This window comes from Carassius carassius, chromosome 5 (genome assembly GCF_963082965.1).
Source record: "Carassius carassius chromosome 5, fCarCar2.1, whole genome shotgun sequence".
Taxonomy (NCBI): Eukaryota; Metazoa; Chordata; class Actinopteri; order Cypriniformes; family Cyprinidae; genus Carassius; species Carassius carassius.
In genome coordinates this window covers 21,160,937-21,181,930 of record NC_081759.1, presented here as the reverse complement: position 1 = coordinate 21,181,930, position 20,994 = coordinate 21,160,937, and the positions used below count along the sequence as shown (strand labels likewise).

At 36.8% G+C, this 20,994-nt stretch overlaps 2 protein-coding genes across 2 annotated transcripts; both read left to right on the top strand.

The window, feature by feature from the left end:
• The first annotated feature begins 100 nt into the window (after positions 1 to 100).
• tent2 (terminal nucleotidyltransferase 2) lies at positions 101 to 6,301 on the top strand. The gene is made up of 15 exons (XM_059550115.1): positions 101 to 214; positions 616 to 775; positions 854 to 967; positions 1,096 to 1,354; positions 1,479 to 1,593; positions 2,093 to 2,184; positions 2,274 to 2,337; positions 2,436 to 2,502; positions 3,081 to 3,157; positions 3,248 to 3,376; positions 3,522 to 3,565; positions 3,650 to 3,786; positions 5,246 to 5,337; positions 5,450 to 5,529; positions 5,646 to 6,301. The coding sequence occupies exons 2-15, from the start codon at positions 654 to 656 to the stop codon at positions 5,718 to 5,720; spliced, it is 1,467 nt and encodes a 488-aa protein (XP_059406098.1). The 5' UTR covers positions 101 to 214; positions 616 to 653; the 3' UTR covers positions 5,721 to 6,301.
• Positions 6,302 to 6,609: 308 nt separating this feature from the next.
• On the top strand, positions 6,610 to 20,119 carry cmya5 (cardiomyopathy associated 5). Its single transcript, XM_059550114.1, has 13 exons — positions 6,610 to 7,058; positions 8,633 to 12,218; positions 12,770 to 12,865; positions 13,217 to 13,450; positions 13,657 to 13,679; positions 13,966 to 14,087; positions 14,166 to 14,300; positions 14,986 to 15,132; positions 15,408 to 15,555; positions 16,351 to 16,484; positions 16,699 to 16,813; positions 16,988 to 17,164; positions 19,696 to 20,119. Exons 1-13 carry the CDS (start codon positions 6,934 to 6,936, stop codon positions 19,946 to 19,948), a joined length of 5,295 nt encoding a protein of 1,764 aa, XP_059406097.1. The 5' UTR covers positions 6,610 to 6,933; the 3' UTR covers positions 19,949 to 20,119.
• The last annotated feature ends 875 nt before the right edge of the window (positions 20,120 to 20,994 follow it).

Sequence of the window (20,994 nt, the reverse complement as noted above, 5' to 3'; positions counted from 1 at the left end):
AGACATATAAAAAAATATACACATTTATTAAATGTAAAGAAATATCCACATTTTATGAATGCTATTTCTCAGTATACCGTGCCATGTCCTGACAATAGCACGGGACTTTTATTTTAAAATCACAAGCGAAATAAACCGGAAACAGAGGCTATGGTGTTTTGATATTTTACACACGCTTCTGCTCTCTCACTTTCCAAACCTGCCAGCCCCACTGGTGAGCTCTTCTTCCTTTAGTTGTTACTTACAACAATCGAAGGCAATTATTACAGCATTTTTACAGCTGGTTGCGAACAGTTATTGTAGTGTAAGCTATTAAACGGGTGTTATGTTCTAGCACTCTTCGGCCAGTGAGCTGCATGTTTTGCTTTCATTTGTGATTTCATCATTGATAACAGATTCTCTCATTTAACATTTTAGCGTGACACACTATCAAGGCAGCAGATTTCCAGTATAATGTGTTTGGGTGTTGAGGTGTTTTATCATTTGGCAATGAACACTTACTGTTTTATTTTGCCTGTTACATTTTTTACGTGAAAATAAAAATCACGGAAATGGTTAGGATAACATATTTAAAAATGATCTGTTGTCTCCAAACTGACTGTTTTGTTTGTAAAGCTGAAGGCAGCTGATGCTTGCTCTGGCTGAGGAGGACAATGTTGCCTAGAGGTTATGTCTTTTCCCATAAAGACAGGCAATCTGCACATATATTCCAGCAGATTTTACCTCACACCGTGTCCCAGCAACAGAGGATTGAAGCCCATCTGAATGTAACAAAGTGAGTGGATATTGTGCTTTTGCAATTGTGCATTATGTTCTGTGAATTCATTTAATTTCTTCATTTCTGTCTCCATAGCTACATTGGTCCACCCATGAATGTTCCTCGTTTGATTCCAGCCTATCAATGGACACCAGTGGCACAACCGGGTGTTTCTTTCAGTCCAAGTGATGTAAAAGGAGGCAACAGAAAGTGAGTAGCACACTGGCATCTTGAACGCGTGACCACAAACCACTGGAATTCATGTCACTAGTCTGGATTTCAATCAATGGGGTGTGTTAAGTTCCTTCCCTCTAACAAAATGTAATTTACTGTGGCAGGAGAAGGAGAGATAATCACAGTCAGAATGACCTGAAGAGACAGTGCTTCGGTTCTCCAGGTCCTCACAACCAGCCTGCAAGAGATGCCAACTTTACCTCCCAGCCGGCGACTGGACCGGGGTCAAGCAGAGAAATGTGTCATTCTAATCCCAGCGTACCCACATGCTCATCTGCCGTCTCCAAGACTGGAGGTTGTGTGCCATCTTTGAAAGAGGGATCCGATCAGAGCGCCTTTCACCCATCAGCAGTCAATGATAAGGTAAACACACAAAGAAAAGCCAGGAATGCTGGCCGACTTAGTCACATGACCTTTTATTTGATATACACACAAGTTAACGGCAAAGTGTATATTTTTCAGTATTATATTATTCTTCCGTCCACAGCTAAGTCAGCAGATTCTCAACCTTTTTCATGCTTGTGAGCAACAGAATGATGATCTGGAGAAGAAGGAACATTGCCGAGCTGCACTGCAGAGGGACATCCAGACAATCTTCCCATGTACATTACACTCATATTTACAGATATTATGACTGGGATCTTCTCTAGCCATGGTTTAAAAGAATAGTTCACCCAAAAATGAAAATTTCAGAATGTACTCAGCTTCAGGCAATCCAAAAGTTTGTTTCTTCATTGAAACAGATTTAGGGATATTTAGCATTACATCACTTGCTCAGCAAAGGATCATCTATAGTGAATGGGTGCCGTCAGAATGAGAGTCCGAACAGCTAATGAAAACATCACAATAATGCACAAATAATTGAGACACATCCAGTCCAAAAATTAACATCTCAGGAAGCACCCATTCATTGCAGAGGATCTATTGCTGAGCGAGTGATATAATGCTACATTTCTCCAAATTGGTCCTGATGAGGAAACCAACTCATCTACGTCTTGATTGAGTACATTTTCAGCTTTTTTTTTCTTTTTTGGTGAGCTAATCATTTTTTTCATTTGAATTCTTCATGAACTTGTTCTAATATTTCAAACTTTGCTCTAGGCGCACAAGTCTTCTTGGCCGGATCATCTCTAAATGGCTTTGGTAGTCGCAGCAGTGATGCAGATCTTTGTCTTGTCATTGAAGAGGGAATGGTAGGTGTGTTCTTGAGGAAAGATGCTTTTAGTTCTAATGGTTCAGGCTTTGCTGTCTTAGGTATAACTCTTTACATACTCCTTTGTAGGTAAACCACAGAACAGATGCTGTATATGTTCTTAGTCTTGTGCGGAAGTTGTTTTACACACTGTGTAAGTGATTTGCCCTACATGCATCATTAAACATACAGCCGTTTCCCTGTAAACTTCTCTTTGTTTCATCAACTAATGGCGTTACTGCTGCTTCACAGCTTACATTGAGAGACCTCAGCTCATCAGAGCTAAAGTGCCCATTCTGAAATTCAGGGACAGAGTCAGGTAGGTCTTTTCAATTTTTGTGTTGTATTTGCAGTCAGGAATAGGTGTATCTACACTACCATTCAATTATTATTATTTTTTTTAAATAAATTAACTTTCATTTAGAAGGGATGCATTAAATTGATCAAAAGTGATAAAGGCTTTTTTTATATATAAAGACCTTTATAAGATTTTATAAAGGATTTAGATTAATTTCTTTTGCACGTCCTATTCATAATAATATATTATAATTCAGAAAAACTGTATCAGTGTTCACAAAAATAAACAGCAACTGTTTCATCATTTAAATAATAAGAAATATTTGTTGATAAGCAAAGAATTAAGACAGGAGTAGTGGCTGCTGAAAATGTATGTGGGTATATATATATATATATATATATATATATATATATATGGGTATATATATTTTTTTTTAATCTTCCCAAACCCAAACCTTTGAATTGTAGTAAACTGTTATTTAACCAGCACTTGCAGTGTGAATGTAGCAAGCATGAAAGTCATGAAAAGCAGTATCATCTGAAAACAAAAGATCAATACATCAGCTAAGCACAGTTTTTCTGGAATTGTTTTACATGCAGTGGTGTGGAGTTTGACTTGAACTTTAACAACACTGTTGGTATCAGAAACACCTTCTTACTGCGGACATATGCCTATGGTAAGATCAGAAATGTTCAGAATTTAAACCTAATTATACCTCATTTAAATCTTTCTGAAAATGGTATTTATGTTTTTATATTAATTTCAGTTGAAAAACGTGTTCGTCCTATCATCCTTGTAATAAAGAAATGGGCCAGTCATCACCGCATCAATGATGCCAGCCGAGGAACACTGAGCAGCTACACGCTGGTTCTTATGGTCCTGCATTACCTTCAGAGTAAGTCATTTTTCTAAAGTTTTGGATTAAGGTCTAACACACTACATTTGTAATTAGCAGTGTTGAGTCTTAAAAAAATATGCAAGCTTTCCTGTGCTTTTCTGCTTATGTTGTTCTAAATGTTTATTGTTTCAACCTCATATAGCTCTTCCTGAACCTGTCATTCCATGCCTTCAAATGGATTATCCAGTAAGCAAATTGCCTAATGAATAAATGACACATAAAAATATGCTTTTGTTAAAAGAGTTTACATGTTGCAATCATTTCTTTCAGGAGTGCTTCAACCCTAAGATGGACATTCATCTTGTCCCAAGTGGACCAAGCAATATTCCGGCTTTTGTATCTAAAAACCAGTCATCCTTGGGAGACTTGCTCTTGGGTTTCCTAAAGTACTATGCCACTGTTTTCAAGTAAGTAACATCATTGATTTATGGCATAAATCATTGGCATTGATCAAACCTATATTTTAGGCAAAACAAGAAAACATTCGTAAACATTTTTATTTTTGGTCACTTCATTTTGTTATCTCTGAATTTGTAGTGCTATAACACATAACCCTCCTGTTGTGTTCCAATTTTTTGACCTGCAGAGGTCAAAAGTTAATGCTAGTTAATGTTATTACGTTGGACTAAAACCAAATAACTTTTTTTTCAGTTACATTTGTGGTGTTCACAATCAAAAATTGCATATATAGTTCTTGTTATACTATATATTATTACTAAATATTGCATTCAATCTTTTTACTAACTTGTTTTCTTTCAGTTAGCACAGATTTCGTATTTCTTTATGGAACTGATTGATTGTAAGACTCAGACTGAGCTTAATAAGAATCTCAGATTTTCCTTTTAAAATGTATTTTACTTTTTAAAATGGGTAAAATCTTAATTCGATGTAGAGCTGAAGTTGTCATGTTGACTGGCTCAACACATCTTGTCAGTGGACGAAATCTAAAGATGTCTAAAATGGTTTCAACACTCAGTTACAGCGTTTTCTTTTTATTGGGCTACATCGATTGCTGGGCGCATTCTATTGCCATATTATTGTCCAGTATATGAATGATATTTACATTACACGAATGTACCCACTAATGCTCACACCATCCTGTTTTGGTTAAAAATAGGAAAAATAATACTTCTCTCTAAAGAAATTTGAAGTAAACATATGCACATCCATGCCTTTTTCTCCAATGTTTTACCACCTCAAGAAGTTTAAATTAATGTAAAAATATACATCATTGTCATGTTCTAGCCTTGTTTTATTTATCTTTCAATAAAATAAACAATTTTATGCCCTTAAAAGTTGTGGCTTTTTTGCAAATGCTATCGTATATCAGTATTTTATTGTATCAAAGTTATAAATTACAATAAACTCCCCCAGGGACAGTGCCACCAAAAATAGTGTGTAAAAACACTTACCTGTGCAAATTGAAAGAAAACAAGTTTACACGAAGACTGAATCCAAGATTTGGTGATAATATAGCATAATGAGAGATTTGCAAGCTATTTAAAAAAAAAAGTGCAGGTCATTTTTGACATAGAACAGCACAGCACAAGGGTAAGTAATTGTCAGTCAAATATGTAATATTTGTATCCCAGTTTACACAGCAGACTAGATTTACATGTAATAGATAGGGGCCAGTGTTGCTTACAAAAACTTGCCTAAATCTAAGCCACCTGCAAAGCTCCTGTTTCATGTCATTTTGCTAGACTGACAACAGCAGGTGAAATTCTGGCTCTGCATGTGGCCCTGCTCCAGATGGCCCGCTCTAATGCTCATAGCACTCTAGATATGTGCATATGCTTCTTTGAATAAACAAGTCTGATTGCACTGAAAAGCATGTCTCTACAGTTAATTGTTATATTTCCACAGATGGGATAAGCATGTGATCTCTGTGCGTGAAGCAAAAACTCTCCCCAAGACCTATTGCAGAGAATGGAGAGATAAGTTCATTTGTGTAGAAGGTAAACAGTCCCAAAATCTTTGTACATCATGTACTGAAAGAGTATAAGGACAACAGTTGTTTTTATTAGTTTATTAGTCTCCATGAACTTGAATATTTGTGTTCTGTTTTAGAACCATTTGATCGTACAAACACAGCCAGAGCCGTTCACGAGAAGGTTAAGTTTGAAGCCATTAAAGCAGAATTTACAGAGGTAAGCCTCCTTAAATCAGTAATAAAAATATTACTATTCTGATCTTATTCATGAACGAGGTCTGTTGCAGCAGCACCGAGTTTGTTTGTTAATGAGTTTTTATTGTTCATTTACAGTCCTACCAGGTTCTGCAGCTGAGAAAAGATCTCAACTTCATCCTGCCTCTGAAAAATGCAAGACCAAAAAGATAGCATGTCCCCAGATAAGAATAAACATACAGTTTGGATTAAACCTGGAGTCTTCAATTATACATTGTCAGAAGAAATGCTTTACTCCTTTACAGATGGCTTTTGGGTAAACTGGATCTTTTGGAATGTGTTGAGCCAAATCCATTGAGCTGACTTGAATATTATCTGGTCCCTAGTCAGGAACATCAGTGTCTATGTTTGAGTTGTACATGAAACATCAGACATGAGCAATATCTTTTGCCCATATGGTGCACAGTCTGCATTTAGATAATGAATTAGCTGTCGCAAAAGCTTTTTTTTCTCTTAGCATTTTTTTCTTTGGTATATTAGCCAATATAATCCTTTTCTAGCTCACTGAAATCGAATTAAAATGGTATGAAAATTATCCTGGCAATTTTTCAGTGATCCTTGTTTTCCTTAAAAACCCCAAATTGTAAAAAACACCTTTTTCTGCCGACTGACTACTTTTACCTGAACATTTTCACTGACTACATTTCTATTGGTTTCTTATATTCTGTCATGTTTTGTATCGTTTGTACAGTCTTTTAAATGTTTATTTATCTGATTAAAATGTAAAACTGTAATTTGCCTTTTGTCACTATTTGTTTTTAGTCTCTTGTGCATGTTTTGTTGGTGAGAACTTTTAAATTGGATACATTTCTGCATGGCAGTAACACTTTTAACTGCTGGTAAATGTGTGTTTTTTGTTTGTTTTAATGAAGTACAGCATCCATTAATGGGTTGTTATTCTCGATACATAGCTTGATGTGAGTTTGGGGGTGTTAATATGGCTGTCTGGAAGGGACAGAGAGTAAAATTAGCTCAGTCAAAGTAAACTGACACTACGGTGGCCCGAGTCCTCGTGTCCCTCACGGACATGGTGCTGTTCTCTGCGTCTCATATTACAGGGAACACCGCCGCAGATTCGTCCAAGCTTTACTGTTCAAGACATAGTTAACGATGTCCTATTGTTCAATATTTGAGAAGGAAATCAAATATATGGGACAATATCCTTAACTGGGGTTACGAAAAACGTGGACACTTGTGACTCTTTTCCCAAGTACGCAGCCTTGAGCTCAAGAATATTTGTAATCTATTTACAGCAGCCGCTGAGTAAGACAAACTGCGCTCAACGAGACATGATCCCAACGCGAAGCTGCACTCTCCAAGACTGGTTTTTATTTTAATATAACACTGCCACATTTCGATTTTCAAAATGGATCGTGCTTTGAAAGGGGAACGTGAGGGGGCAGGGGCAGAGATGGAAGAAATGCAGGACGTGGTGGGGTCAGGAATAATGGATATCGACGACGAAGAGGAGATTGAGGAACTTCATCAAAGGTAGTTTCCCGCGACTATTTTCGAGTTAAAAAGTTTAATTCGGCTAACGTTAGGCCTTTTTAAATATGATTGAGCCGGGTGGTCTATAAACCCCCAAGAGCTGTGTTAAAAAAATATATGTATTTGTATACATGACCATATATATGACAAGTGCAACTCTGGAACAAATATATATATATTGTTCATTAGCATTTTCAACCCTTTCCAACATTTTGGTAACCAAAAAAAGTCTGAGGTAACCATAGGAACAGTTTTGGCAGTGTTGGCAACGTATTTTTAGGTTAAGTTGCTAATTGACGTTGTGACATCATGGTGATGTCATTATGTAACCATGACGCAAAACTGATTCATTGAATAAAATACACACTGAAAATTACTAAAATCTTAGCAAAGAATATAATTTGAAATATGTTCATTTAGATTTGTTGGTAAAAAAATAATTAACATTTAATATATATTATTTGTTAAAGTAATAGGCAAATGAAAACATTTGTATTACATATTTTTAAATACAACATTGAATAATTTTTTTAACAACAACATTTTGGCCTATGTATATTCTAAATAACTAGTAAAAGTACAGATTATTAATAAGTACAGTGTTAATCAGTGCATTGGTAGTAGGCTTAAAGCTACACTCTAAGTCTAAGAAAAGTCCATAAAAATAGGGCACAGTACTGTGTTAATATGAAGAATTTTTTTGTTTTAATTTTTCACCAGCATTTTATCTGTATTTTAAATTACACACTGCATTTTGCTAGATAGATATTAGGGATGGGACGGTATGAAAATTTAATATCACGATTATAGTGACTAAAATTATCACGATTATCAATATTATCACGGTTTTGTTGAAACGAGATGAAAGTGTTCAAAAATAGTTGATGCTCACACTGAAAACATTTCAGCAAGTTTTATATTTAATAATCAACAAACAACTAATAAAACAAGCAACTCTATGCACTTAATTTAAAGAAAGATTAAATTCTGTGGCATTTCCTTCCTTACAATGAAAAGTGTAGAAGCATAGAAAAGCATAGAAAAGTGACTGACGTTCGCCATTCCTTCTCGAAAAAAAAACAAAAAAAACATTGTGCGCTGCGCTTGCATCAGACTGTTGCTGGCTGGACATGATTTAATAGTGAGTTATTAAAACCGCGATAATCAAACACGGTTTTAATGATAATTCATTTTTAAACGATATTACTAACCTTCAGCACATTTTATCACGGTTATCAATAAAACCGGTTATCGTCCCATCCCTAATAGATATATAGATTTTAGGTAATTTAGGTAACAATTTTAGGTACAAACTAACAACTAAGGTGTATCATAAATGAACTATTATTATTGAACAAGTGCAACTAACAACTTGATTCACCTGTGATGTGTGTACTGCTGGGCATCTCTCTCCAGTTTTCTAATTCTCTCTCCTTGGCTGGCTAGCTGTTTGATAGTTTCTTCTTTTTGTGTGGTTAAGCACTAAACATGATATTTGCCATATGACGCCTCAGACTAGAATATTCTACACCACATTTCTTTTGTTGAAACATTTCTGAACTCTTTTTGGTTAGTTTAAAGGAAGTATTGCAAGATCCATCAGTGAAGCCTAAACTCCAGTGCCTGATGGTGGACCCGTCGTTCTCCATGGTGACGGTACAGAGTGAGGACAGTGGGATAGTATGGGAGACTGCTTCCAGTAGATGCTCAACTCCATGGGCTTCAGAGGGAAGCTCGCCGTCTGAACAGTACAGCCTGGAAGGATCTGGAACACAGGGGAATATTGTGATCATAATGGATGAAGACAGAATTAAGAGGAAAAAGACAAGCAGCAGAGGCAAGCTGGGTGACCGGTTTAAGAAGTCGAGCACCAGACTACCAAAAAGTCGGATAGGTGAGGAAAGACCTGCGATGACTGAGGTGTCTCTGCCGAATATCAAATCTGAAAACAATGAGGATGGTCAGTCTGCTGCAAGCAAGGATCAAGATCTTTTTAGTTTGATATCAGAAGGTTTTGAAATACTCAATATTGTTGTACCTTCAAAGCTTGCTACAGTAGATGAGGAAGATAGCAGTGAACTGGCAGAGAATTTGACGTACTTGGATGATACCCCAAAGATAAAATCCAAACATAAGCATGACCCTGTTGCTACAAACAATTATATTGGGAACACAGAAACAGACATTGAGGAAATAAAGCAAAGTGAAAGCTTGAAGGAATCGTCCCATATCTCTGCTGAGAAGCAAGCAAAGAAGGATGAAACTCATATGGACTATCTTGAAAAATTCACATTGTTAGATGAGCAGGCGCCTGGTGATAGCGCTACACTGACAGAAAAACCTGTACCAGAAGTTACTGTCCAGCCAGAGGAACATAAGGTGACTAAGAAAGAACCAAAAGCAGATGAAGGAATTGATGAAGATTCTTTTGTAATTATCAATGATGTTGACATCGCAGATGAACACCTCGATGAAGTGTTCTATGGAAATAAGTTTAATGCAGAGCCTGGGGTTCCCCATGAGTATGAGGACCGAAATGGAAGATCAGCAAAAGTGATCTCTAAAACTCTGAAAGAGAGTGGATCGGTCTTATTTGGAAGTCAGGAATGTATCCTCACACCTATATATCTCCCCACCGGACCACCAAAGATCATAGATCAAGTTCTCCTTGAGGAGCCACGAGCAATGTCCTTCCATTACTCAGACCTTTATGAGGATGCATTAGGAGAACGAAAGAAAGAAGACGAATTCTCAGATACGGAGAGTGTTGTTTCCGAAAGGTCTTTCAAAAGGCGATACTCTGATTCTGATGACGGAGATGGTTATCTGGAGAAATTCATATTGAAGGATGAAACCCCAGTGGTTGTTAATGTACCTATGGCTAAGGAGCAGGAAGATGGGGGGAAATTTGCATGGTCACAAAGTAAATTTGAACTCACTGGATGTTTAGAGAGAGCACAAGAAGAAAATGATGAAGTAACTGCCGAAAAAACATGTGTGCAGGATAAAAATGAAAGTGAAGCGCAGTGTGATTCCACAGGGTGTTGTTCAGAGGGGCACTGTGCTCCAAGAATCCAACCAGAGGTGGAAAAGATCATTAGAAGAAAGGTCACATCAGACGACTTTGTTGCGAAGCATAGTAGGACAGATGAAAAGCAATGTGATGTCAATGTCATTATCAAGGACAGTATCACAAACAAAAGTGACACTGATGACACACAACCTCATGAAGTGGTTCAAGTCCTTGAGCCAGAAAGCAAAACCACCAATAAAGAAGAACACAGTGGACAAGAACAAATAAGTCAGACTCAGAATGCTCATTTTCAAGCTAAAGATGAATTTGAAATCCTGCCTGAAACAAAGATCTCAGAGAAAATCCAGGCTGATGATGCAGTTGAAAACATTAGTGTTTCGGAGACCAGTGTGGATAAACGTCACCAAGCAGCTGATGTCATTCAGGAAACAAGTATTATTGCTAAAAACGACAAAGGAAAGACTAGTAAATCCAAGACACGAGACAAAATTGTTGAGCCAAATATAACTCAAAGGATTGATAAAGACATAGTAAAACGAGAACCACCAGAAATATATTCTCAGGAGATTATCAGTATCAAAGAACCTCTGTTAGATAAAACAGAACCTCCTAAAACTCAAGAACCGTTGAAAGCAGAGGTCAAGCCTTCAGAAGAGACTGAATCAAGCACAACAGATGCTACTAAAACTGAACGTTCTGCATCTAAAGCCTTAGAAATTGATGTCTGTGAAAATGTAGAAATACTTGCTGTAGTTGAGGATAAAGTGAGTGAAGGATTAATTCCCAAGAAGGTGGAACAGAAGCAAGCACTTGACAGAATTGGTGCAGCACAAGAGGTTGAGGCCCATGTCGGTACAGCAGAAGTGTTAACAGAAATTGAAATGAAGCCAGAGTCTGAAATTACACCAGTTCAGAGAGCTTCAGAAAAATCACATTCGTGTGAAACAGATGCAGGAAACACTGAGTTTCAGACTAAACCTGAGATTACAAGTGAGGAGAAAATATATCCAGAATTACAAAATGAATTCAGTACAAAAAACAAGAAAGCCAAAGCGGACACAGGTACAGATAGGCCAAAAAATAAGGCACCAGTGCTAAAACAAAGGTTGGAAAAGCAAAAGGGACATATTGACGTGCCTGAGTTTGAACCTGGGGTGGCAGAAAAACACGGGAAAGTTGAGGAAATTAAGGTAGACATTACAGAGGAAGCCGGCACCACAAAAGAGACAGTTCAGAATGAGATACCTGCTGAGAATAGAGTGACAACAGAGATTGAAGAAATTATTGATTCAAGACAAGAGTATAGCTTATTGTTAGCTAATGACATGAAGGCATCTGCTCGAGAAAGCATAGACCAGATGAGAGTAACAGAAGATGTACAGGACTTCTCAAAAGTAAAAATGTCACCTGTTGAACCAACAAAGGAGGTACAGGTAGAGATACATAGTGAAATAAATGACATGGCCATATTAACCAGAGAGATCCCAGTTAAAGAATCATCCCTTTGTAGGACAGATATTGAGAGCAAGATGTTACCTCTAACCTCAACAGAAACTTCAGATGAAGGAAAGAAAACACAAATGAATGATGCACAGATTGAAGATATAACAGACCTACCAGAACACATTTCGCCTCCTCCTCCAGCTGAGGAGATTGACACCTCAGCAATGAGAGTTTCACCTTTAGAGCCAAAGGATAGTGTGAAAGTCTATGAAGATATACAAAGAGGAGGAAGCCTAAGTAGGAATAAAAAGGTTTTCTCACAACTGCGAAGTTTTACCCCTCAGGAGGACCTGTCAACCTTAAGCTGCGACCAAGATTTGCAGCAGGAAATTGCAGAGGAGCTTGATTTTGAGATGGTCACCGAACAGGAGGCAAGAGAATCTGAACAAGCTATAGCTGAGGATGGGCACCGTGAACAAGTCGGACTGTCAGATCAAACCTCAGAAACCGGCTTTGAATTTGTTGAGGGTTTAGATAGTGCCCAGATGGCAGAATATGAACAAGAGGAAATTCAACCAATGGATGCATTCTGCCTGGTTTGTCGTTGCCCAGTACTGCTGAGTGAGGCTGAGCATCAAAACCATGAGATGGCCTCTCTGGATGAGGCCTTTGACAGTATTAAGGTGAGCTAAGATTGCTAAGACATGATTTCCTGACATCTGCTTGACATCTGATCTTTCTCAGCTGGCCTGTCTGGAGAGCTTGCATTATGAGGTCACTGATTGCTCAAGTGTTTTATTCAAAAGGACTCTTCCAGTGTCTAATATTTCCAAATGATAAAAACACATAATGGGCTGTAAAACCAAATCAGATGTGTTGTCTATACAAACATTTTTAAGTATACATCAGGTAGAGACAGTGAAGGATTGCTTACTTTTATTGGCCTTTGACAGCATTCATAGCAGATGAGTCAGGACCGTCTGACTCATAGCAAGCTCCGAATGTCTCTCTCTGAAAGTAGACAGCTGTTTCCATGATTCATCTGTAGTTTATTCCAAAGGACTACACCAATGTGATTGGACATTTGCAAGTATGAACAATCCAAAAGAGAAATGAAAGGAACAGAAGTTGCTCAATCATTCAGTATAAATGCTGAACATTTAGACCTGTTGTGTTCTGCATCTCAGAATATTTCATGATGTCTAATTAATTTCCTATGTGATAATGTTTTCAGAATCAGCTGAGTGAACTGATAGCAGTTTTACAAGGAAGATCAGAAAACATTGAAGACTTTGTATCTGAGCTTGAGCTGGCATACAACACAGTGGAGGTATTTACACTGAAATGTGTTCATTTAAACATATGAAACATATCCTTTACCAGTTGTGGTTTTCACTTTTTGGAATATAAAACAAACAAGTCATATCATCGACACCTACTGTATAAATATTGCGTTGGACAGTGGAGGACCAAGACTAAGGTCAAAAAAGATTAAGAAACCACTGGCCTTGAAAATGTGCTCCCACAACATCTTAGCAATGTGGAGGCGACTTTTGCACGCAGAAATCTATAGTGAGAGTTTTGTAGTGCTTATGTTAGTGCACTGTCAGCTTGGGGATGCTATTAAGGCGAGAAAGGTTACTGAGAACTTATGTGCATGTTTATTGGGCTGTTCCCAAAGGAGAACTTTAATGATTGCGAGAAGATCATAAAGGAGCACAATGAGGAGGTGGTGAAGCTGTTGATGGATCAGTATAATGAGATGTCTCAGGCCATGGAGGAGGAGAAAAAGGCCAAACTGGAGCAGCTGTACGACCAGATTGTCTTGTTCCAGGAGAATATCGACAAGGCCAAGGAGACGATGGAGATGACAGCTAAGGAGGAGGAAGAGACAGACCCGCTTAAGTTTCTTTCTGTGAGGCTTACCTCAGTTGTGTATTAGTTAATCGCTTAAAGTAGGTCACACATAAAGATTCATTTTGATGTATTGATTTTAAAGCCATAGTTGGACTGAAAGCATTTTTAAGTGCTTAGCTAAGATTTGTTAATAGAGACGATGAACTATTGACGAACTAAAACTGTTAGTCTAATCAAATCATTTTTTATTCATCCCCTTCTCAGTCATCAAAAGATATCAATATGAGGTAACTGAACGGCCTGAGTTTATGTTTCATCAGTGGCTTGCTAACACTGAATGATCTGCATATTAAATTAATCAAAACAGAAGCTTGTTGTTATTGCCTTGTTGAGTTTGGTGTGTTAAAAACAATGCTTGAATGAAGTGTTTATAGCCATTAAATGAATAGAAATCTAATAATTTACTGCATGGGGTATTCACACGCTATGAAAATAATGTCATAAACTGGATTTCTTAGTTTTTCAGTGTCTCCGTCCAGTGATCATTCTGTTCTTTCTTTTTTTTTTAAATAGGCTGAACACAGCTTTGGAATCCACCATGTCACTTGAACTTGGTCCACGAGGGCTGCTGGTTTTTGAGGATTATGCCAAGGGCAAACCAGGCAATGGGAGGAAAAACAGACAAGCTATTCCAGGTGCGCCTTAGCAAAGCTTTCCATTGCAAATAAACACCCTTCACTTTTTACTGACTTGAATTATCACTCATTTTGTAGTGCCTCAAAAACCGCATCTTCAGCCTCAACAGGCCAATTCTGCAACCAGCATTTCTGTTACTGTGTACTGGAAAGTCAATGAGGATGACATTATTGACTGCTTCCAGGTCTACTGCATGGAAGAGCCACAAGGAGGTTAGATTAAAGGGAGAACGGGATTTTACCATCCACACTAAGAAAAAAAAGAAAACAGTACCATTCATATATATATATATATATATATAAATAAAATATATATATATGGGGCCCAGTGTTGTTTTGTGTTGTTTTGGTCCATGCTATATGACCCTGGAGCACAAATCCAGTCATAAGGGTAAATTTTCGAAATTGAGATTTATACATCATCTGAAAGCTTTTTAAAATGTTTGTTAGTATTGGACTATATTTGAAAATCACTTTAAACTTGTCCAAATGAATTCTTAGCAATGCATATTACTAATCAAAAATTACGGATTAATATTTTTACGGTAGGAAATTAAAAAAATATCTTCACGGAGCATGATCTTTACTTAATTTCCTAATGATTTTTGGCATTAAAAGAAAAATCAATCATTTTGACCCATACAATATATTTTTGGTTATTGCTACAAATATACCCCAGCGACTTAAGACTGCTTTTGTGCTCCATGGCCACAAATATGTTGAAACATTTTTCAAAATATTAATATTTTTCAGGATAAACCATCCATTTGCCACTGGCATAAAAACATGCCAGTCTGACTAATAAAAACACTTATTAGTATGTAAAATTCTGTCAGTGGGATGCTCAGATGAGCTCTGTGCTTCAGTTAAAGTGTGTTAAATGTAATTGAATCTACAGCGATCTCAGAGGAATACAGGGTGACTGTGAAGGAGAGCTACTGTAATCTAGAAGAGCTGGAACCGGATAAGTGTTATAAAGTGTGGGTGATGGCGGTGAACTACACAGGCTGCAGCATGCCGAGTGAGAGACTACCCTTCAGAACCGGTCAGTTGCCCATCGTGTAAATCCCCTCTGACTCGCCTGATGTTTTTTGAGAGCAAGAGGTCATGCTGCCATATGTGTGTATGTCATTATATATCAATTTATAATGAGATGACCATGCAGAGCCTCTTTACCAGAACACTAACACTGAATGAGAATGCAAAATGTAAGTGTTTTTAATCCAGATTAAATATGTAGTGTTCACATTAGCAAACCAAACCTGGGATTAGCAGTTAGTATATTTGTGATCGGTAACTGAATTCACTGTGTTTGCTCAGCTCCTTCTGTCCCGGTGATCCAGACAGAACAGTGCACAGTGCTGTGGGACACGGCCACGCTGCGTTGGAGCGCCGTTCAGCCCAGCGCTGTGGACAGCTTCACACTGGAGTACTGCCGCCAGTACGCATGTGAGAGAGAGGGCCTGAGGTACAGTTAACCAGTCTTATCCTCAGCTCTCTGTACAAGCATTTACAGAACTAGGGACAAATATGATACCATTGTTTTTTCATGTTTTGGTTAATAATGTTATGATCATTTTTATTTTATTTTAAAGTCACCATGAATTGACAGTTCCAGCCAGTGTTATTTCAATATTTGAGATACTATTATAGTTTTTATTAATATTTTCAATTAGTTTATTTTTTATATTTTCTGTCTTTTAGTTTTAGTTAAAAGTTTAAGCAATTTTGTTGTGTGTTCTTGACATTTTATTTGTTTTAGGGGTCAGTAAAGTTTTAATACATTTTTATTTTAATTTTAGTTATTTAGTACGTCAAGTTAAATTATTAAAGGAAAATGAGAAATGTTGCTTTGACAACAAATAGTTGAAATTAAATAATTTCTGTTTTATTTGATTTCAAGTTTTAGTACATGTAATGAAAGATTTAACTATATTAGTTAACTATATTAAGTTAAAATTAATATTTTTTATGATATCATTTATAAAATAATAAATTGTTTATTATATTATATTATATTATATTATATTATATTATATTATATTATATTATATTATATTATATTATATTATATTATATTATATTATATTATCACATCACATCACATCACATCACATCACATCACATTAGGGAAGAAAAAACATTCACAATTGTATAGTCAAATCCACTGAACACTCAGATGAGGTTTCTCAAGTGTGCACATCCAAGCAGGGTAAAGAGAGGTTAAATGTGCGCTTATTGAAAACAGTCTGTCCTTACACAGATCCATATCTGGGATTAAAGGCTATGAGCAGAGGGTCCTCCTTCAGCCCAATGAAAATTACCTCTTCTATATCAAATCAGTGAATGCCGCAGGGGCCAGTGAACAGAGCGAGGCGGCCCTCATCTCAACCAGAGGTCAGATTCACTGCTATTACAACATTAGTCTAAGATTCTCATATTATATTATTCCTATTAAAGTGCAGTCACATTTACCTGTTGTTTACAAAGTTCCATGGACAAAATCCAGTCATAACAAGAGAAGCATGGCAATATTTGACAGCATCACTAATTTCTTACTTTCCAAATGATGTTCATTCTGTTTTTTGGTAATTGGTTGTTGTATGTTAAGGTACAAGGTTACATTTCCTCAGCGAAACGGCCAACTCAGTGCTGAAGGTTTCAGAGGACAGGAACTCAGTAGAGTACCCACATGACGTCTACAATGAAATGTCTTCTGTCATAGAGTAAGTACCTTAAACAATTGTTTTCACTATTACAAAACTAACACTGTAGATACATACTTTATACGTAGAAAAATAAATTCATTTGCAAACTGCCTGACATTTGCTGTTTTCAGTGATGCACAATTGTCTTGATTTACAGCAAATGCTTATGTATTTTAATTAACTTGATCCCAGATGTCCAGCTGTTATGGCTGAGCTTTTACCTTCTCTTGGACATTACTACTGGGAGACGGAGGTGTCAAAGTGCAAAGCCTACCGCATTGGCATTGCATATCCAAATGTATCACAAACCAGCACTCTGGGGGAAAACAGTGCCTCCTGGTGTCTGCACTGTGTACCTACATCTATAAGGTATCCCTTTCATGTAATGCACTTGCATGTAGTTGTGCATGCGTTTCATTATCCCAAAGAGGATATCCATTACATGTAAAGGTCATGGATTTATTTTTATTTTTTTTCTGGACCAGTAACATTTAAAACTTTGTCCAGCTAGAAAAGTGTGTAGAAAAGGTCATTTCGGAGTACCGTTTCAAACTGTGGAAACATTGAGTAATTAAGGATCTTTAGCAATTGGGGAGGTAAATTAACTGGTTCCTTCAAAAAGAATCAAAATACCACTTTGGTATAAAAAAAAAAAAGTGTTCTCTCATTTCATATTTTTTCTCATTTCATATTTTTTCTCATTAAAAAGATCTTTTGGTCTTCCATAAAAAAATAGTCTTGTGTACTTAAAAAAAAATCCCTGGTCTAAAACTATGAAACCATGTACATCATCTATGATGATAAAGTTTGCAAATCAGCAACTATTGTGCTTGCCAATGGAAAGAACAATTTTATGAGTGCATCTGCACAACATGTGAGAAAAAGGTTGTTAAAATTTGTAATATTTTTGAGAGTTCAAATATGCAGTAAAAACAGTATATACAGTTGCAATCAAAATTATTCAATCCCCCAACCTGCAAGACATTTTGCTGCGGATAACAACATTTTATGAAATCAATTCAACAAAGGCATCAGTAAAGTATTAGAGAAAGTTTGTTAATACTCTTCTAAACATTCATGTTCAAAATTATCCAACCCCCTTTGTGCAGAATCTTTTATTCTTTAAAATCACCAATAAACGCTGTCTGTAAGTGTTTAGAAGCTTCTGTCACCTCTCTACTACAGTCTTGGCCCATTCCTCGCCTGAAAAAGCTTCCAGGTCACTGATAATCTTTGGTTTTCACATTGACCACTGCTTTCTTCAAATTCAACCAGATATTTGCAATGAGAGTTAAGCCTGGAGACTGAACAGGTCACTCAAGTACATTCTATGACTGATCCCTGAACCAAGCAGTAGTAGATTTGGATGTGTACTTTGGTATTACTGGCATGCAGGAAAGTCCATTGATCATCAGCTTCAGTTTTTGCACCAAAGGAATCACAATTCTTGTCAAAATGGCCTGATACTTGAAAGAATCCATGATGTCCTTCATACAGTCATGATTTCCACTTCCTTCTACAGTAAAGAAACCCCATAACAGGACTGATCCACCTCCAAGTTTGAAGATGGAGATGGTGTTCTTCTGCTTATGAGCTTTGCCTTTTTTGCAGCAGACATACCGCTGATCCATGGGTCCAAAAAGTTCCAGTTTGGTCACATCACTCCATAAAACATTCCTCCAGAGCTCCACAGGTCCACACAAATTAATTTTATCAAGTTCAAGTTGGCTTTTTGTTCTTCTTGATCAAGAGTGGTATTCTGCAAGATGTCTCAACATGAAGGCCATACTTGTGTAGTGTTCTTCTTACACACTGCACTGAAATAGTTTTCCTCCTTTCATCGGGTCATCTTGCAAGTCTTTGGCTGTACATTGCAGGTTTTTCTCAGTTGCTCTGATTAAACATTTTTTATGATATTGTGCTTTTTCTTCAACACCCTCAAAGGTTTTCTGGTAAAACACACTTTAAGCTAAGGAATAAGGCTGAGAGCTGTGTCTCCACGAACTTTCAATGTCTTGGAAATCTTCATATACAGTAGCCTTAGCCTTTCTAAAGTAATACAATATTTATTCTCTTTAGCTTTTGTGAGATCTCTGTTGACATTTTTGCTACTCAACTACAACACATGCATGGGCTAACTGTATGTATCTGTAAAAGCTCAAGCTAATTCTGTTTTTAAGAGTTTCTAAAGGCTTAATTGTGTTTTGAGACTGTTTTATTCCCCACCATGCAAATAAGTGATTTAAAAACAGCAATGTTGAATAATTATGACATAGCAGTATTATAAAAAAATCTTACAACTAAAAAATATTACATTATATATTGACAATATCACTTTTAATATGCCAGTGAACTGTTATAGATGCTATTTTTATTTTAGCCTGGTACTGCAGTCTCTGAGGGGTTGAGTAATTTTGATTGCAACTGAATACAGTACAAAGCAAAAGTCTTAGACAATTAGTATTTTCACCAGCTAAAAACCAGCTTTCAGTCTTTTGCTGTAGTGTGTCAGTAGGAAATATCAGTTTACATTTCCAAACATTAATTTTGCCATTAATTGTTATAATCCAGTGAGATTTTTTGTTTGCACAAGGAGTCTGTGCTCCACACAGAGATCTGGTCTCATCATCATCAGTCTGTCTGGAATCACTTGAAGAAAAGGAACAAACTGAGACAGACTCAAGCTTTAGACGATTGTGCATTTTTACACAAGTGTCTAAAACTTTTAACAGTACTGTAGCTTTGCAGGTAGGTTTCCTGAAGCATCTCGGAAACGTTGCCACAGTTCTTCTGGATTTAGTCTGTCTCAGTTTGTTGTTTCTTCTTCTATATATGACATATTTATTGTGTTGTACTATATGATATGTATTGTTATTTATTAACCCTTCCTCTCTCTCCAGCTGCAGATTTGAACTGCTTCATGAGCGTGTGGAGTCCGACATCTTTGTCATGGACATCCCTGCACGGATTGGCACTCTGTTGGACTACAGTCAGGGTCGGCTGTTCTTCTTCAATGCTCAGAACGGCCAGCTCTTGGGCACTTTTCGGCACACCTTCACTCAGCCTTGCCACCCTGTGTTTGTCCTGGAGCAGCCGGGTAATCTAGAACTAAAAATGACCATGGAGGTGCCGGAGTTTGTGAAGCACTGCTAGTTTACATGACTGAAGCCTCAAAACTCTGGGCTTGCTTGTGTCAGGATATGAATCAAAAGATTCTTTCTTCATAGTAATAAAATGAAACCATATTGTGCTTTCACCTGAAGAATTGCTCAGTTGTATGGTGTGACTGAAGAGATTATGAGGAATATTTAGTCAGGGTGACCATACGTCACCCTAATTTAGTTTTGTGAAAGGAAGGATTGTTTTTGAAGCTGTGCTTTTAGATCCCTCCAAAAACAGTTCGCTTTTTTAGAGCAGTTGCGTTGTTTTTGTATATATGAAACAGAAAGTGCATGCGACCAGTTTTATTGCTTATTACAGTATGTGACGATCACCTGGATCACATGATGTGCAGACATTCACATTCAGAGTCAGTGTATTTATTTTGGAAGTTGCAGGCTTCCAGGCTGTTTGAATAAAACAGATGCAGGCACTGCTAATAATGCTTTCATAGCTTAGAGACATGTGTTTTGAGATGATGGGCAAGGCTTCTCAAATAAGTGCTGAAATTATTTATTTTTCTGTGGTTTACTGTATTTACATGCTTTGGTAGGAAAAGGTTATTTCACCATTTCCATTTAAAATTGTTGGTGGTCTGGATCTCACTTAATCACGAACTAAGCAAAGGGAAATGAACAGTTAAGAGATTTTAGTTTTCACTTCTAATGGATCACCACAGTATCACATACATATTGTTTTGAATTTTCTGCTATGAAAGCTCTTTGTATGAAAATCAAAATAAGTTAAAATCACTTGCGGAATAGAAAACACATTTAAATTATCTATTGTCTAATGGCCACATTTAATTTTCAAGTTGTTTGGTCTCTGTTTTGTAAAATGATTCTTTTAAATGTTTCTGTTGTATAATCATTTGGTAGTTATATGAATTAGTCTACTTGTATATTTATTTGTATTTCTGGAAACGACTGAACTGAATTAAAACGTTAACGATGCTTCTGAATATTTTTAGTGTCAGTTAGATGTTTTTCTATCAGAGATGTTTTAACAAACAATGAATTCATCTCATGGATGAGTTAAGA

Excerpts from the sequence above, each read along its gene's own strand:
- tent2 (XM_059550115.1), top strand. The coding sequence starts at position 654 with ATGTTGCCTAGAGGTTATGTCTTTTCCCATAAAGACAGGCAATCTGCA. Across the intron at positions 2,503-3,080 it reads AAATTCAGGGACAGAGTCAG|TGGTGTGGAGTTTGACTTGA; the intron begins GTAGGTCTTTTC and ends TTTTACATGCAG. Across the intron at positions 3,158-3,247 it reads ACTGCGGACATATGCCTATG|TTGAAAAACGTGTTCGTCCT; the intron begins GTAAGATCAGAA and ends TATTAATTTCAG.
- cmya5 (XM_059550114.1), top strand. The coding sequence starts at position 6,934 with ATGGATCGTGCTTTGAAAGGGGAACGTGAGGGGGCAGGGGCAGAGATG. Across the intron at positions 13,451-13,656 it reads ACCCGCTTAAGTTTCTTTCT|TCATCAAAAGATATCAATAT; the intron begins GTGAGGCTTACC and ends TCCCCTTCTCAG. Across the intron at positions 17,165-19,695 it reads TGTGTACCTACATCTATAAG|CTGCAGATTTGAACTGCTTC; the intron begins GTATCCCTTTCA and ends CTCTCTCTCCAG.